The sequence below is a fragment of the Ctenopharyngodon idella genome, chromosome 1 (genome assembly GCF_019924925.1).
Source record: "Ctenopharyngodon idella isolate HZGC_01 chromosome 1, HZGC01, whole genome shotgun sequence".
Taxonomy (NCBI): Eukaryota; Metazoa; Chordata; class Actinopteri; order Cypriniformes; family Xenocyprididae; genus Ctenopharyngodon; species Ctenopharyngodon idella.
This window is the reverse complement of record NC_067220.1, coordinates 35,488,978-35,507,560: the sequence shown is the minus strand read 5'-3', so window position 1 is coordinate 35,507,560 and position 18,583 is coordinate 35,488,978. Positions and strand designations below refer to the sequence as shown.

Below are 18,583 nucleotides of genomic sequence, written 5' to 3'. Positions count from 1 at the left end.
CGTCACACACGCCCCTTCTTTATTATTTCCCTGCGCTACGCGACGCGTGTTCGCGCTCGTCTTCTGCTGCAGAGAGTGGCGCTCGTGACGTCATCCTGCTGGAGCGGCTGCTGCTGGGCACGGGCGGAAAATGGGCACAGATCTGCGAGGTGAGAGGCACACTTTCTGACACATGTAACATGTTTTGGATGGTGACAATGGGAACGGCGTGTTTCTAGGCATCTGTATTGCTGATATTAGCAAGCGGCGGTCATGTAAGGGGCTCGAGGAGACGGATTTGTACCGCGACTCGCCTACGTTATTGGAGAAAAATGGTGAAAATCTGTTGAACCGTGGTTGCGCCGTCGGGCGCGAATTTGCAGCGAGGTAACATACCTCCAAATATATGCCCATGGTCGGTATGCTTGAATTGCGTTATTATTATTATTATTAGTCTCATAAAATGTGGCATCTCCACGGTTAATATGAAAAGAGGTTGAGCCGCATGCGGTATCATTTCTCACATCCACGTACCCAAGAGAACGAGAACATGAGCTCCATTTCTGATTATTTAGTACCTCCACCCTTATCTTACATGACATGTTTGCCCACGACCGCATCAGCTGTCAATGACACGGAGCGCAATCCTGATCATTTAGGGAGAGATCCCCCGTGAAATGATAGGTTGTATCTCAAAACCTAGTGAGCTGCCTAACTAGGCAGCATTTTCTGCTGCCTACGTAAACATGGCCATAATGTCGCCGGCCTTTTCCGTGTCTGGATGATTCCAGATAGTGTGGACAGTTAATAGTAGGCTAATGGAGTTGAATTAGTTTATCAACACTTTTTACAGTTTTACTTCCAGTTCGTTTTGTTGAGTGAAAAGTTGAGTAATTACGCAAACAATTAATAGCCTATAATAAGTCACTTTACCTGTAAACACTGTTTTTTCCTGTTGAATGGTGTATGAGGCGTAATGCAGTTTTTTAGACTTCCAAAAAAAAAAAAAAAAAAGTCGGTATTTAGTGGTAATAAAGAACCGATAACCAAATAGAATAGTATATTTAAAATGTTGGTCCAGACAATTATCTTTAGTTACAAACTGCAGTGTAATTGTACTTGTTTCATCCAGTTTGCATTTAATTACTGATAAAAGAACATTGATTGAGACTGTGAGAGCCAGTGTATATGTAATTTCCCATAGTATTGTAAAGAAGTCCATGTTTGTCAGTGCTGCCTCTTTTTTTTTTTTTTTTTTTAGCTCTGCATGATTTTAATACGAGTTAATGAGAAATGACAGTGAGACATAGTATTATTTGCTGCTTCTGACATTGGTGGTCCCCTGTGTCTGATTTGCTATTGATCTCAAGCATACCCACTACCGGTTTGTTTACCTCCTGTATGGAGTCACGTTATCTCAGATTTCACGTGTTCTGTCAGGGAAATGCGTAACAAGTTGCTTTCTAAAATTAACAAAACGAATCTAAAAATATTTGCTTTATAAGACCTTGTAAGGATATTGAATTCTGTAATTATTGTTTGAAGGAAGTAGAGTTTTGACTGGGTTTATGGGAGCTATTTGGTCAGTTATTGTTGTCCTCCTGTGTAAAAATGGGTTTAGTCCTGAAACATACAATAAAGACACATTTTAAATATTATATACTATTACATTTTTGGCTATACATTGCATTTACTGATTTGACACAGGACTTATCCAAAGTAACTTTCAAATTACACATTTATCAGTAGGCCCTATAATGTTTAAAACCATTTCTGTAGTGAAATGATTGATTGACAGGTGAGTAGGCCATCGTTCAGTGTGTCTAGAATGCATTATCTTTTACACTACAAATGACATGTGGTCACAAACATTTCAGTGATCATTCAGTGTTTCAGATCACCAAACTTTTTGGTTACACTGTCTTTAGTGCACACCACATTGATCAGATCATTGTAAATGAATATTAGTAAACAGAGTCATAAAAGTATTTTATTTCTGCACCTTTAGGTAGCTGATTAGGAAGCCTGACAGACTCAATTAAATCAATTCAGTTGGTGGAAAAATTATGGAATAATTATTGTTTTAGCGGAGCTGCACAAAGTGTAATTCCAGAGAGTTCCCATTTGGCTCTTGGGTGTGTTTTGTATTTCACAAATCTGCATAACGGTTCAAATTGACCAAATCTATACTGTAAAAATATTTTTTGAAGATTATTGGTGTATGTTTTTTGTTTTTTACAAGAAAATACAATTCCATTCAGTCTATTTGAAAATTTGTCGTTCAATGTGTTGCCATTTCTTTAAAATTATTTGCAAAATTTACTAGCAATTTCTGAGTAAAAATTGTTTTTAAAGTAAATCCTACAGTATTTTTTTTTTTTCAGTGTGCTTCAGAGAGCAGTGTAAATGTGTTTAAAGTGCACAGAGGATTGACCACAGGCTACTGGTGGTGATTAAACTCAAATATCTAAATGGAAAACACACAGAGGCGAGATAATGCAGTAGTTATGTTTGTTAATTGCATCTGTTAACACAATAATAATGTGTTATTTTAGTGTGTGTCCTTCCTAACAACTGAACCACAACAAACAGTGCACTCAGTGGATGTTTGCTAACCTGTATGGAAAATAACATAATTGTGAAATCGATTGGCCTGCATCAGCTAGTGATACAGAAATGCAAGTGTGAGGGGGCCTTTAGTGTTTTATTGGGATGTCTTCCCAGACTAGTGGCATGCGATGAGCTGTGGGTAATGAGGGATAATTGGCTCAGTGAAATCCCATGGATCAATAGTAGCCAGACAAGTCTTTCGCCAGTGGGGCTTCAACTTTTGGAATCGGCCATCCTGAGCAGCCTTGGCCTTCACTGTCTTCAGTTTAGCAGATTTTTTGCATGCTTCATACAAGCAGTAGCATTGTCCTTGTGATTCTGCTACTATGCCAGCTTGCTCTTCTGGTTGTGCTCCTTTATGTCTACAAGGACCTCAAGTTTTTATTACCTTCTTGCCTATACTTGAAATGGCATTGACAACCTGTTTTACTTTGGTTTAGTCTATTTCAAGTGGTTTAATGTAAGTCAAATGTGCTCAGTAGATCATTTGTGTTTCAAGAAGCTTGGACCATCCTGATGAGAGATACTGGAGTTTCTGTAAATGTCTGTATAACACAAAGATGGCTGCTGTGATTAAACCAATATCGATAAAATAAAAAACTGGTGGTTTTGCAATACAAATACATAGAGTTAATCACACTGAAATAAATTAGGAAAATGAAAAATGGCCATGCAACTAACTTTTTGGACCACTTGTGATCGACTGACCCTTCTGTAATGCATTTCTGGGCACTTGATTTTATTAATTGAGAATTGATTGAATTGATTTGAAAATTAAGACAGATTGGCGCTATTGGGAAAATAATTTCAGAGGCAAAACAAATTATTTTATTTTTATGTAATGAAATGTGCCCAGTAAGATCATAAATATGTATTATGAATTATGCATTATGTGAATTGAGTTTTCAGGTACACAATCTGTGTCTAAATTTGCATACTGAGCTTTAAATTTCCCTTAAAGACCCATGAAAATGCTTGATGAGTAGTTTTCTTTTTTGTTTCTTATTTAAGGTTAGTTCACCCAAAAATGAAAATAATGTCATTTATTACTCACCCTCATGTCGTTCTACACCCGTAAGACCTTCATTCATCTTCGGAACACAAATTAAGATATTTTGACTAAATCTGATGGCTCAGTGAGGCCTCCATAGCCACCAATGACAGTTCCTCTCTCAAGATCCATAAAGGTACTAAAAACATATTTAAAACAGTTCATGTGAGTTCAGTGGTTCTACCTTAATATTATAAAGCGACGAGAATACTTTTTGTGCGCCAAAAAAACAAAATAACGACTTTTCAACAATATAGTATTGGGCCGATTTCAAAACACTGCTTTGGAGCTTTATGAATCGAATCTCTAGTTTAGAAAGGATCTCAGGCTGACTAGCTGAAGACGTTACTGTTTCTATACCCATAACACGGTACTTCCTTGAAAATAAATTCCAGCACAGCGCTACAACAACCCATAATGAAATGACCCTTCACAACAGAGAATGCTTTAAAAAGAACTCTGTTAGAGAGTTACATATGGCAATTTATCTGATCAATAAAATACCTTACTCACCCGTCAAGTAATGAAAAATCCCTCAGTTCTCGCCATCACCGAAAAGCAAAGCCAGTGTTGATTCTCCTTTTAACACGAGCTCTGTCACATTCTCTTTATGCCAGCAGACTCTCCTCTGTTCGGTGTCTTTTTAAAATGGGCGATTCCTCAGAAGTTCAAGATTCAGCTGCTCCATGTCAACCTTTCTCACTCATTGTGACAACTAACCTATGCCACTCCAACACCATACACACGTCAATTTACGGGAATGATGAGACACACATGGGCGAGTGACGCATGTACGCAATTTCTTGCGAAAACCACCCAACAGACACTATAAGCACTTATAATAAGCTTACCATAGTGAATCAGGGTAAGACAAAAACACGTTTTAGAAGAAGGATTAATGATGTATTGACTCATTGACTCAAAAAAAAAAATTTACATAGTGTACCTTGATTAAAAAAAGAAAAAAAAAAGAAAAGAAAACATAGGCATAACAGCATGTTTATTGAATGTTAATCTAGTGGAATTGTGTTGCATTGTAGCTTGGTGCTTTTCTGCTTTTCTCTTTATATCAAATAGAGTCAGAGTTATTTGCCTGTTGTCACTCTTTTGCTGAAACTAGATTTATGATCCAAAGTACAATGGACTGTAAAGGGTGAGCTATTTTGGCTACTACTTTTAAATCACAGGGGCATTGTGTGATCATGCTTGCGTTTGTGGCTTTACTCACTGAGGAGAAACCAGCAGTTCCAGAGACGAGAATGAGTGCTATGAGCTGTCGATGTAGCAGTTTAAGAGAGGTCACTCATTGGCCTAAGTGCTCACTTCATAAATAAAAATGTGAAATGCATTATGCATTATACATTTATGTAACAAGGATCAGACAAAATTTTATCCTTGGCCTAATAATATGAATAATATGTAGGCTTACAATACTATGACTGTTCAGTTTATTTTCCTAGACATAAAAAGCAAATAAATATAAAAAATGTAATTGTGTTGGCTCAATGGATGAAATGACAGCATTCAGCTTGTACAAAGCCTCTTTCTATTCCATGAATAGAATTCAAAGATGTCATCCTGAAAATTATGTAATGCACTGATGTGGCATAAAAATACAGAAAACATTGCTCACCATGACCTGATATAATAACGCCTAATGACGTGGACACGTGATTTGCATATGTATGAACCTTTCAGTAAGATGCTAAAACCATGTCTCAGCCAGTCACAATGTAACAATATTTTTTTTCCATCCACAAATTGAAAGTTATGAAAGACGTAACAAAAGTGCAGCCAATCAGTACACTAAAAATAAAGCCTATTATTTGTGTGCTTTCTCACAACACGTAATTTCACGATGTCCCTGATACTTTTTAGATACAATCCCTTTTATGGTTTTCCTTCAATCACTTCCAGTCCATGTGCTTTGTTTATTAAACATAAGCAAGAGGTCCAATGAGATTTGGATTTGGAATGGGCGTGGCTTTTCATTTGTTGAAGGCAAAGCAGGAACATGAACAAACTATGCATATTTCTGCCTTGCATATCAGAGATGTACTGATATTGAGTACGATAGTGATAATGTTAACCAATAAATAGCTGATATTAAGGTCTATACTTTTTTAATCTATACTATATTGTCTAAATAAATTACAATTAAAAAATAAACACAACATCTGTCATTTTAAATGCTACAAGTGAATTAAAAAAAGATTATATTTAACAGTGTTGTTAAATTATTAGCATTTTTAAATGTTACCTTTAAGGGTGTGTTCACACTTGGCAGGTTTGCTTCGATTAAAACGAGCTGTGTGATTGCTCTGTTAGTGCAGTTCATTTAAATAAGTGTAAACGCTGTCTTCTGAAACCTGGTGTGCAACAAACAAGCGGACCAAGACGCCTAAAAAGGTAGATAACTCTCCGCTTCCCAATAAACATACAACGAGTGTTTATCCCAGCACACAGCATTGTTTTGGATGTTCGGTAAGTTACTTCACAAAATATATGTCATTAAAACGTTTTTTTCTCTTTCCTTTTTTTGTATCTTTAGGTTCGGTGTTAAAAATGACAATGTGAACACTAAGCGAACCAGGAGTAAATGTATCATTTTCTTTTTTGGTCTGGACCAAAAGAACCAAGAGAACCAAACTACAAGTGTGAACACACCCTAAGCGAGCATTAGATGACAGTAAAGGCGATCTAAATCGCAAAATATGGAATTAAATGTAAAATAATAAATACAAAAATTCAGCCAATAACCAAAATAGTAACAATATATCCCTATTGCAAATATATATGTCACAATATTCTCATTCTTTCAATGATTGGAACATGTTCTCTTGGAGTTCTCTGCATACACCTATCTCCACGAAAACGAATCCACTGTCATTTACTCTCTTCTCAGTCCATTCCAGCATTCGTCCTGTATTCTTTGACTTCTCCACATCATTCTCCTTTCCTTGTTACCTCTCTCTGAGGATTCATCATTACTGGCTGGCTTGTTTGTATCCATTTATTACTGTGCTTCTCATTCTGAGCTTGTATCCCTGGCAACAATGGACCTCCATCTTGAAAGCAGCAGTTTGTTTGCAAGATTCAAACGGCTCTCTGTCATCAAGGTCAGAGCTGATTGCAAGAATGTTGATCGTGATGTAGCCGCTCTTTCATAACCTCTGATAGCACTGGGCTATATCTCAGGCTTAAATGGCTGCTGTTAAAAGAGCCCTTTAATGGTTTTAGTTATGTTTTTGCTGCTAATGCGTGTTAAGAAGGCCTTAATCAGAAGTCTTTTGTTATCCCATTACAGATCTGAGACGAGAGAGTCTTCAAGCCCCCTTAGTAATGAAAAGGTTTTCTCTGTCTCCTCAGCTAAGGGAGGAAGGAGGTTATAGAGAGATACAAACCCAGACAGAGATCATTTGTGGCACAATAGAAACAGACCAAGAATGATACCAAGTACCTATAATGATGTGCACTCCTGACAGAATGACATATGAAGACATCCATATAATGAATATGATTGCACAGGTTGAGGATTCGCGTGTATTTCTGCACTTTAAAATGTGTGTCACAATAGATGATATAATGATGATGCCCCTAAATCAGCAAGCATCCTCAGGGCAATAGCCCATGTTTTGTACCCCGTGGGATAGAAACTAGGAAAATTACCACTAAGGTAACCAAACGTCATTTGATGAGCCAAGGACAGCAGATGTGGTCTAGGTTTTGACATGATTGTTTAAGCATGTTGTCAGATTTGTTTTCCTTCTTTCACTTTTTCTGCAATGAGATATCAACCCAGCTCAATGGCAATCCTTCTGAAATCACACTCCATTTATTACCTCAGACTAAATTCCTGGAAAAATGAAATAGTTGTAAACCAGGCCAAGGTGGTTTACTGGTCTTACCTGGTTTAAGCAGGTTTAGGATGTTTCCCAAACTGACTAGCTGGCAAGTCTAAACCCATCATAACGGACTACCCTGAACAATGGAAATCAGATTGGTGGTTTAAAATTATTTGTTAGTAGGGTGTTGTCTGATGTAAATTTATAATGAAATGAACTTTTTGATTTAGAACTTCTGATCTCTATATAGTCCATCTGTTCATCCATTCCTGTGATGACAAAGGTGAATTTTCTGCATTATTACTTTCACATTATCCTTCAGAAATCATTCCAATATGCTGATTTGGTACTCAATAAACATTTATTAATATCAATGATGAAAACAGTTATTATAATATTATATAACATTTTTGTAGCAATGTTAAAGTTTTAAGTGACACTTCAGGTTCGTTCACCCAAAAATTAAAATTACTCACCCTCATGTCGTTCCACACCCTTATGACCTTCGTTCATCTTCGGAACACAAATTTAGGTAGCTCAGTATTGGCCGACACTGTTCACGTAAGCAGCATAACGCATGCGTCTGATGCTGACGCAGGAGCCGGCTAATAATGATTTGGCGTTCTGACGTAGAACCTGGAAGCGCTGAACGTAAACTGTGTAGGAGAATGACACAGAAGAGAAGATATTGTTGAAGAAAATCGTTATTTTTGTTTTGTTTTTGCACACAAAAAGTATTCTCATCGCTTCATAACATTAAGGTAGATCCACTGCAGTCACGTGGACTGTTTTAATGATGTCTTTAGTACGTTTCTGTTAAATTGCTGTCTATGGAGGATAAAAAAAAAAAACATCTGTGTAGGAGAATGACATAGAAGAGAAGATATTGTTGAAGAAAATTGTTATTTTTGTTTTGTTTTTGTAGGAGAATGACACAGAAGAGAAGATATTGTTGAAGAAAATCTTTGTTTTTGTTTTGTCCACGTGACCACTGCAGTCACATGGACTGTTTTAATGATGTCTTCAGTACGTTTCTGTTAAATTGCTGTCTATGGAGGATAAAAAAACATCAAAAATATCTTAATTTGTGTTCTGAAGATGAACGAAGGTCTTACAGGTGTGGAACTACATGAGGGTGAGTAATTAATGACAGAATTTTCATTTTTTGGTGAACTAACCCTTTAACTAACCCTGTAGGCCTACCTACAACAAACTAACCTTGTAGGCCTGAAACCCTAAAAAAAAACCTGGTTTACACTGACGTTAAAGAGACACTTACTTTTTATGTAATGCTACAGTAAAACACTGCTGTCCACTTTCAGAAGGGATGCTTTCTTCTCACAAAAAGAATGTGAAACATGTATGTTGGTTATATCATTTTCAGTTTAAATATATTTAAATATAATTTACATTTATTTTACACACTTAAATCATTATCAAATCGAATATCGCATTATTTAACAAGTTATTTCATATCACATTTTTCTTCAATATTGTGCATCCCTAGATCAAGGCTTAAAAAATAATAACGAAATTTTATTTAGAACACAAATGAGAAATAAAATTTTAAAGCAAAGACTGCTGGACAATTTAGCGGTGGCTAAACCACTTGTACTCCATGATATTGCTTGTTAAATGCACTGCTCATGACCTGCCATGGCAGATTATTTGATTCAGTATCTTGGATTAATTTTAGGGAATTGTGCTCATCTAATCCCTAGTTGAATGAATATATGACTCTCTCTTTCACTGGAGCCTTGGCTGAAATTCATTTCAGGATCATGTGTGCAGAATAAATACCCATCATTTCCATTTTATACCCATTCCTATCTGCATTGTTCGCAATATCGTGGGAATGAAAAGGGTGGGAATTGGAAGAGTATAGAAGATTGTGGAACACTAATGGGGATCCATTACACATTTAGACATGTCTTATGTTGATGAAGTGTCTCTTTGGGAATAGTTAGATGAACTGTCATGGCATATGAACAACTAATTTCACTCAATAGGTGCTTCCTTGTCCATTTCAGTGTTGTTAAGAGACTGTTCCTTGATCTACTGCCAAACAGTACATTGAGTAATGACTGTGTAGTGTGGCATATTGAAAGATATACTTTCTTGATAGAAGTCTGGACAGAATATGTTAATTTCCATTAGTGCATAGAAATGTTCTGCTAAATCAGTCCATTCTCAGTTCCTTAGTGGCTGAAACCACTCAGAGAGATTAGCAAACTTAAAGTCGTGTGCTACTCAACTCATGCTTTAAATTATCCTGTGGTTATTTTTTATCACTGTACACTTCCATGCACTGTTTATTTTTCTACTTCATGCATGCAGAGTAGTGGAAATTGTCCAAAGAAAGACCAAGGATGTTAGAATTGACTAAAGGAATTTCCAATTCAGGAGCAGATTTATATATAACCCATGGTTAATTCTATCTTTGCAGTACATTGCAATACACAAATATAAATGTGTGCCTCCAGTGAGCTGACATCAGCTTTTTGTATTCATCAGGTTGCAGGCATGTCTGCACACACTGTTCTCACTGAGTTTGCTTAACATCTCAATCAGAAAGCTTTATTGGCCATGTATACTCACAAGATATTGTGACAGAAGATTCCAGTACTTGCAAAATTTGTAGTCATATTGGTATCCATAAATGTGACCTTTTAATGTCATCTGTATTGGTCTGATAAATTAAAGGGTTAGTTCACCCAGAAATGAAAATAATGTCATTAATTACTCACCCTCATGTCGTTCTACAGCCGTAAGACCTTAATTTTCGGAGCACAAATTAAGATATTTTTGTTGAAATCTGATGGCTTCATGAGGCCTGCATAGCCAGCAATGACATTTCCTCTCTCAAGATCCATTAACGTACTAAAAACATATTTAAATCAGTTCATGTGAGTACAGTGGTTCAATATTAATATTATAAAGCGACGAGAATATTTTTGGTGTGGCAAAAAAACAAAATAACGACTTATATAGTGATGGCCGATTTCAAAATACTGCTTCAGGAAGCTTCGGAGCATTATGAATCAGCGCGTCGAATCAGCGGTTCGGAGCGCCAAAGTCAGGTGATTTCAGCAGTTTGGCGGTTTGGCACGCGATCCGAATCATGATTCGATATGCTGATTCATAACACTCCGAAACTTCCTGAAGCAGTGTTTTGAAATCGGCAAGTAATGTAATCAGTGTATGGCCGAGCACCGTGTAACACCAGTAACACTGACTACCACAGCAAGCCTAGACTCTAAACTCTCTCAGCTCTAAGCTGCTACATTAAATGTTGACAATTAGGCATTAAGGTATTAAAAAAAGCGTTAACATAATGAATTTCTGTAAAGCTGATTTAAACACATATATTGTGAAAAGCACTATACAGTATTTAAATTGACAAAATGTAGACTGATATCTGCCAGCATATCTGCTTAAAAAAATCTAATTACCATTTATTGCTTTATATGCCAAAATACTTACTGTATGCATACCTAGTTAATATTTGTTCATTTTTTGTGTTGTTCCTTTTCCCTCTTTTACTAGGACGAAAGGTTTTGACCCTGAGGAAGACAGATTAAGCACCAGAAAGAGGCCTAACAGCAGTCAAGACCTTACTGAAGAACTAATTTAAGAACTTGTGACTCAGAAGGAGCATGTGTGATGATCCCCTGTTCCTCGCTCAGCCTGTACCAAACCCAGCGGGTCTGAGATGAGTGGTCCTCTGTGGTGCCCGGCCGCTGTCCCTGCGTGCTCTTGGCAGCGCTTGGTGGCGTGAGCAGATTGCTCCATCCTGGCAGCCACGGGAGCGTGGAATGGCCTCTTTGGACCTGCCGTACCGTTGTCCTCGCTGTGGGGAACACAAGCGCTTTCGAAGTCTGTCTTCTCTACGCGCCCATCTGGAGTACAACCACACCTACGAGACCCTATATGTGCTGTCCAAGTCCAACAGCGTATGCGATGCTGCTGCGCTGCTCCCCCTAGTGGCTGACGGAGCCCTGGCCGCCGAATCTCGTTTTCCATACCGCGAATTGCCCTGCTCGGGCGAAGAGCTCGGCCTTGCCCCCTCGTCTACTGCTTGCTACCTGCCCAATGTGGAGTTTCCCCTGGGTGAGATCCTGGTGAAGACAGCCATGAGCTCCGGCGACGCCTTGTCCTCCACAGGGAACAATGCTGTGGCGGTGGCTGCTAACGTGGCCGCTAGTGCGGTGGAGGCGGCTTATGAGGAGGGCCTGGCTCGGTTGAAAGCTCGAGCGTTTGAGAGGCTTGAGCTGGACGAGAGGCTCGAGAAGTTGTCGGAGGAGGTGGAGCAAAAGATTGCGGCGCGTGTTGGCCGTCTTCAGGCAGAGCTGGAGAGGAAAAGCTCGGAGCTGGAAAAGGCAAAACTGGAGAGTGAAAGGCTCAGTCAGGAGAAGCAAGACCTGGAGGACAAGGCCACAGAGCTTTCGCGGCAAGTGGACGTGTCGGTGGAGATGCTGGCCAGCCTTAAACAGGATCTGGTTAATAAGGAGCAGGAGCTATCACACAAACAACAGTAAGTTACCGCCATCCCATCTTGTTTCATGACCATCCCCTTACATTAAAAAAAAAATGTCTTTGATTCTTAAATAATGAGAAATGTGCTTGACTGCTAGGACCTCGTTTTTGCGCAAACACTTGATTCACTCAAGGGTTCTCAAACAGAAGTTGATTTGTGGAGCAAGCAGGACTTTCACAAAAGAAGAAATACTAGATTCGTTCGACAGCTCCACGGGTTAGCCTCGTTTAGACAAGGCAATTGAGCAAGACAGTTAACAAACCATCAACTGTAGCATCGCTGTAGTATCCAGTCAGATTTAATCTGCTCTCTTTTCATTTTCATGGCTGTTTTAGTTTAATGTGTTTAATTGGCATTACAAATATTTGTACATTTGTACAGACATAATAATGCAGAACACAACACTACCATTCAAAAGTTGCTGAGATTTTTTTAAAATGTAAAAAAGAGATAACATTAAAGGATAAAATTAATTTACAAGAAAAAATAAATAATAATAATATACAGATCCAAAACTTCATAATAAATAAATATCAAATAAAACAGCTCTTTCACAACCCATAATACTGTATAGTTTTCAACACAAATGCTCTGCAGTATATAAAAATTTTAAAAAATTGCTAGTGTTATTTTTCATTCACCTATTTATATTCTACTATTATAATTAATATTACCTACTCTACTATTATTCATGTCTGAAATCTCTATAAACATTTTATGTTTGCTCTTTCACTCACTTTAGCTGTATTTGCATTTCTTTCCTCTCTATCTTGTGTTTCCTGAGGGTCTACATTATTTTGCAGGTGTCCCAATCATCCCTTGTCAAATGTTGTGAACTGCGATCAGTATTGAATCTGAATTAGTGCAGACTCCAAAAGAAATAGCAGCATATGGCCTATTTAATGCTGTTTTCTGAAGGCTTGTGCTCCTGTGGTCCGCAGATGTTTTTATTGCCTCTGCCTAAGAGCTGATGCAAACCGAACTCCATATGGGCCATTGCCTCTAATTGCCAGTGTCTTTCACCAGTCCCCTCTGCTGTTATAATGGCACTGTCACCAACTTGCTATCTCTATTCCTCTGTTGCAGCTCCTGCTGAAACTCACAAATACATGTTCATGTTATCATGGTAAGATTTCACTGTCATAATGGAGTGGTAACACCAAGAGAAAGTGATAAATGGAGTCCATCTGATAAATATTTAGTTCAGTAATGAAAGTCTAGAGGGTGCAGGCTGGTAGGTCCTTTACATGCAATCTGCTAGCAATCACATCACCGCATGGCACAAGTTGATTGGTCTCTGCTGACCCTGCAGCCAATGAGATTGCTTGCTTAACATTTAAATAATCTGGGTCATTGTTTGCTGTAATCTTGTCAGGTTTGGTTAGCGATGACACGAGGACTCAATGATGCAGAGAACAAATGGGCTTTTTATTATTAATAAAACAAAAACAAACAAAATCTACCCCGTAGGGGAAAACTCTGCATCCAAAAACCAGCAGGGAAGAGCAGAACCAGTCAAGACAAGGCAGGGAGCAGGACACAGTGGGTACACTGTGATTATTGACAACGATCTGACGCAGGGGGGTATTCCAGAAAGCAAGGTTAACTTACTGTCACATATACCCTGAACTCTCAGTTGATTAACCCAAACCTTGCTTACTCGAGGTATGCTGGTTCCAAAAATGTGTCCAGGAGTAAGTTCAGTCAACCCAGAGTATGTTCCCGGTTAACACACAAGACATTCTCAACAGAGCGAGGAATCGATGATTCATCGTGGAAACAGACACGAAAAAAGCACGCCATTCTACTACCTTCTTCTTGTTCTGTTTAATGCCGATTTACATAACCTACTTAGTGCACATCGCCACCTATTTGTTGGTTGTCAATCATTTTTTCAATCTTTTCATTTAATAAGTAATCTTTATTCACTGAGAATAATAATTATATTGTTTGTTTGATGCTAATTATTTAATAAGATATCACATGTATTTAATTATAGAAATTATAGCATAGAAAATGTCTTCTTATAAAAAGGAGAAAAAAAGCAGATCCATGTGTGAGATGACAATAAAATAAATACAAGGTTACTTACATACCCTGTAAGTTTCCTCTGTTTTTGAACCGAAAGTTGAGGTTATCCGCTTAGTTACTCTTAAACATACCCAGGTATGTCACATAATCTGCTTCTGGAATACCCCCCAGGACTGCAAACACATGGAGAGTAAATAAGGAGCAAACAAGGGAGGACAGGTGGGGCAAATGCACCAATAATCAGATAACAAGATGATCGAGGTTAAGACAGCAAAAAGAAACAAACTTGACAAGCCATGCGTTCACACCAAACCTGACAAAAACACGAGCACATGGCCAGCGAACAAAGTCACAAGCCATGTGCTCAAACAAAACAAGACACGAACATGCAGCTAATGGGAACACTCATAAGCCGCATTTTCACACAAAACATAACATAAATGAACAAACACACAACCTGTGCGCTCACACGAGAGACGAGACAAAACCCAGACACAGAACCGAAATCAAACTAGACATGAGTGCCAGGATCCAAACACCACACTCCAAACAAAAAACAAGGCACGGTGATAAGAGAGTGCACAGCTTGAGCACACTCCAAACCGCACACTCACACAAAGACAAGACAATACAGGAGTGTGAGGACTCTGTCACAAAACCAAGAATAAACCAGACCGAAGTAACAGAACCCTAACAAATGTAGTCCTGGAGCGCTCAGATTTCCACTGAAACCCTCCACCTCCCACAGCTCCACCTGCCTAGATCTGCTGTGGGATTTATGTATGTCTATTTATGCAGCAGCAGCATATCTTACATGCTCACAGCAGCGTGTCTGTGTATCTGTTAGCAGTAGCACATCCATACTTGTTCAGCAGCAGCGTAGCAGATCTAGTCCGCCAAGACCAAATACATTAACATTGCCATATTCTATAACATGCTAACACATGCTACACTGTGTTTCAAATTATTATGCAAGTGACATATCAGTAGGATTTCAGTACAATAAACATTCAGATTTTACTTTTTCAAAGAAAGTGTTTGTATGTTTTATTTTCCATATCTTTTTAGATAACTGGTATCAATCTCAGACAGGTTTGTTGAGTAGTTTGCCAGGTACTTAGGTAAATGAAACCCTACTTAAAGAGGTTGTTCGACATTATTAAGCAAGTCACAGTTCTCATGCAATATGGGGAGGATGAAAGTTCATACTGAAGAAGAAAAGCATGAAATGGTGCAATGTTATGCAAAAGGCACGAAAACAACTAATACTGTGTGAAAACTGAATGGAGATTATCGAACTATCATAAGATTTGTGAGTAATTTACAGCACAAGAGAACTCGGTCAGTTAAAGGCTTATTGATGAAAGTTTCTGTCAAAAAAAATTAATTGTATTAAAAGGACAGCTATAAAAAAAAAAAAAAAAAAAGCCAGTGTTGAGCAGCAAACAGGTATTTAAAGCTGCTGGTGTCTCTGGAGTCTTGAGAAGCTCTCCATGCAGGCTGGCAGTTGTGCGTAAAGATGCATTTCAGCCACTCCTAACCAAAAGCTCACAAAGAGAAACATTTACAGTGGGTTTAGAAATACATGAAGGCTTGCATAATAATTTGGAACACGGTGTATTTTGAGAGTTGTCATGATTGAACTTAATGTATTTCAGTGAGCTCATGAACCATCATGATTGCTAAGCAGTGTGAAGACATCTTGGGCAGGTTGCATATTACTAAGCCTTTTGATGGTTACATTTCATAACATCTGATTTCCTTCTTGACCAAAAAACAGAAAACTACATACACAATCTGACAGTTGATGTTGCTATGACAGTTTTCATGTATCAGAGTTGTATGAAATAATAGCAATAATGACAATAAACGCTTTTAAATGGTATCTTGGTTGTCAAGAAATAAAATATATTATAAAATGACACTTCCCTTTGTTAAGGCCTAGGTTAAAGCCATAAGTGTTCACAAAGGGTCTTAACTTTCTACCCCCTATTCCAATAAAATAACACTTCTCCCAAAATGATTTTTGTTTTATATACTGAATATAGAAGTCCAAAACAGAGGGCCAGTTGAGCTTGTGAAGTGGTCTGAGTTTAGAGACTCATGTGGAGTGGGATATTCTCAGCAGGACTTCATCTGAAATATATACCCGCTGTGATTGATTTGTAGCTGCCTGTGGATTAGAGCTTTCTTGAGAAACCGGTCACGCACTGCTGGCAGGTAGAAAGAAAGAAGCCTCATTTCTCTTTCTCTCTCTCACCTCTCTGTTTTTTGACCCTCAATACCCTTCTTCCATTCTCCATTTTTTCCCTCTCACTGTCACCTCTTCTTGTTAGTGCCTCATGTCGCCATCTCATCTCTGTTTCTTCTTCTGCAAACTCTGGTTTCTTCTCTCACTTGCTGATTTTTTTGCTTTATTTGCTCATCGTGTGTATGTCGTATGGAGCTTTCAAGCTAAACACAGACCTTTAGACTATTTTGACTTAGTGTGCTATATGATTTCTGACTGATTAAATATCATCAAGGCTTTTAAACAAATTCTTGCTTTGTTGGCAACAGCTACTGTGTCGTGGCATAGCAATTTTTTCATGATTCATATTAAACAGATCATCCTTGAATTCACTGGATGCTCATTTGTGTCACAATGTCCTGTTCAGCTGTTTTAAATGTGAATATTCTTAGAACCAATGTCCATGACAGCCATTATTATGCAAACGTAGGTCTGTGGATCATGATAAATTCATCTGTCTTGCAATCAGAGTACATCTGTGGTGGCATAGTATAGGGCTGCACAATGAATATGCCTGCAATTTAATTAAATAAATATATACACAATATACACACAATATATACACACAAAAAAAGCATGGTGCCGTGTTCTTACCATAGACTGTAAAAAAAAAAAATATGGACGTAGTGTCTGTGACGTCACCCGTTGATTTCTGAAGAGCATTTTTGAAGCGAAAATGAGGCCGCTGCCATCTTAGCAGCGCGTCACCGCACGTCACTTCCGGCCGGATAACTGAAAATGGTCAAAGAGGCGGGACATGGTTGGAACTGAGGTGGCTGCTGAAACCACGCCCGTCTGGCGCGACGTGATCATGTTAGCAGGCAAAGGAGCTATATATCTATCTTAGATACTATCTAAAATATTAATAAAGATAACAAGTTATATCATTTGAAAGTTCTAAAGGTTTGCTGTCAATCTACAGTGTCTTTTTTACGATTTAGATGCTCCAGCACCAGTAATTGTAATTTGTGTCAGGTGTGCAAATAACAACATGAAAAATCAAATGGGACTTCATACCTTTATAATGAAATAGCGATCGCGAGATGAATCCAATCCGTGGCACTTGGGTAAAATGTCCATGAGTGTCCATTAAAAAACAAAAAACAGTATTTTTTGTCCACAAAAGCGTTAAATCCATGAAATATTGATATATTATCCATTGTTTGCATCACATTTCTTCTGAATGATCTGCTCTCCATCATCGTTCTTCAAGAAATTATGCAACCTGAGCAGTTTGTTGTAAATATGATCGTATCTCACAAACAAATGAGCCCGCGACCAGAGTATAATTTTTCAAAATGCAGCAGTTTTAGTTATAATATCCAAGCAGTGCTGTCAGAGTTTAATATCCTCCCGCCATTGTCATTGTAGTAAATCTCAGGAACAAAACTTTTAGCCAATGCCACGATCCAACAATGTGTGCACATGTACACAGACGCACATCTGTCTCGAGTCTCGACGTATTAAGGCATATTATTTTATAATCGTATAAAATAATCCTGAAAAAAAGCACAAACATGGCAGAGATGCCAAATTCAGCGGCTGAAATTAGCTGAGGTAACATGACGGCTCATAGACAGCAGCGACAAACCTGTCACTCAAGCGACCACGCCCTTAATTATGCAGGCTTAATATAATTTAAACGGATGAGTTTGAGAAAAATTCACCCCCCTCAGAGTTGTCATGAAGGGCAAAATTAGCTGTTTAGACCAAAACCACAATTTGATCCAGGCTGTAAACATGTTTTTTTCTGCTGCAAAGTTGGCCATTTTAACATGGGGCTCAATGAGATTCTGCTCTCTTTTGGAGCCTGTCCCTAGCGGGCAGTCGATGAATCGCAGTTTAAGTCACTTCCGTATAGAGTAGATCAGGGATGACGTGTTTTTGTAGGCCAACCCTAGTTAGCGGAAGTTAGCGGCGCATGGGTTCCCTCGATCGATAGCCAATGCATTTTTCCCATAGACTTTTGAAAAATCGCAAAAAATCAGCTCTGTGTTTAACAAAGGCACTTACACGTTTTGTCTATCAAGATAATCTTTACAGGTTAACACAACATTTATACATTTTGAAGCCTAAATAAAGTCATCAGATATAAAAAGCTAACAGTAGGCTATAAACGGACTACAGCACACCATGGTCGCGGATCAACGTCACCACCACCAAGCTTCCTCAAACTTTATTTAGAAAACAACTTTATTTAAAACATGCTCACTGATTATGATCTGCGCTGTGTATGAATA

At 38.2% G+C, this 18,583-nt stretch overlaps 1 protein-coding gene across 3 annotated transcripts in view; it reads left to right on the top strand.

Moving 5' to 3' along the window:
• The window catches only part of fbxo41 (F-box protein 41), a 58,916-nt gene that overhangs the window by 1,028 nt on the left and 39,305 nt on the right, over window positions 1–18,583 (top strand). Inside the window, exons 1-3 of one of the 3 annotated variants that reach the window (XM_051891737.1) lie at window positions 63–149; window positions 8,411–8,620; window positions 11,032–12,019. In XM_051891737.1, coding sequence (XP_051747697.1) covers window positions 11,301–12,019 — 719 coding nt within the window. In that variant the 5' untranslated portion in view covers window positions 63–149; window positions 8,411–8,620; window positions 11,032–11,300. Of the gene's footprint in view, window positions 1–3; window positions 150–8,410; window positions 8,621–11,031; window positions 12,020–18,583 lie in introns of those variants that run through there. The other 2 variants (XM_051891729.1, XM_051891746.1) reach the window with 2 other exon arrangements.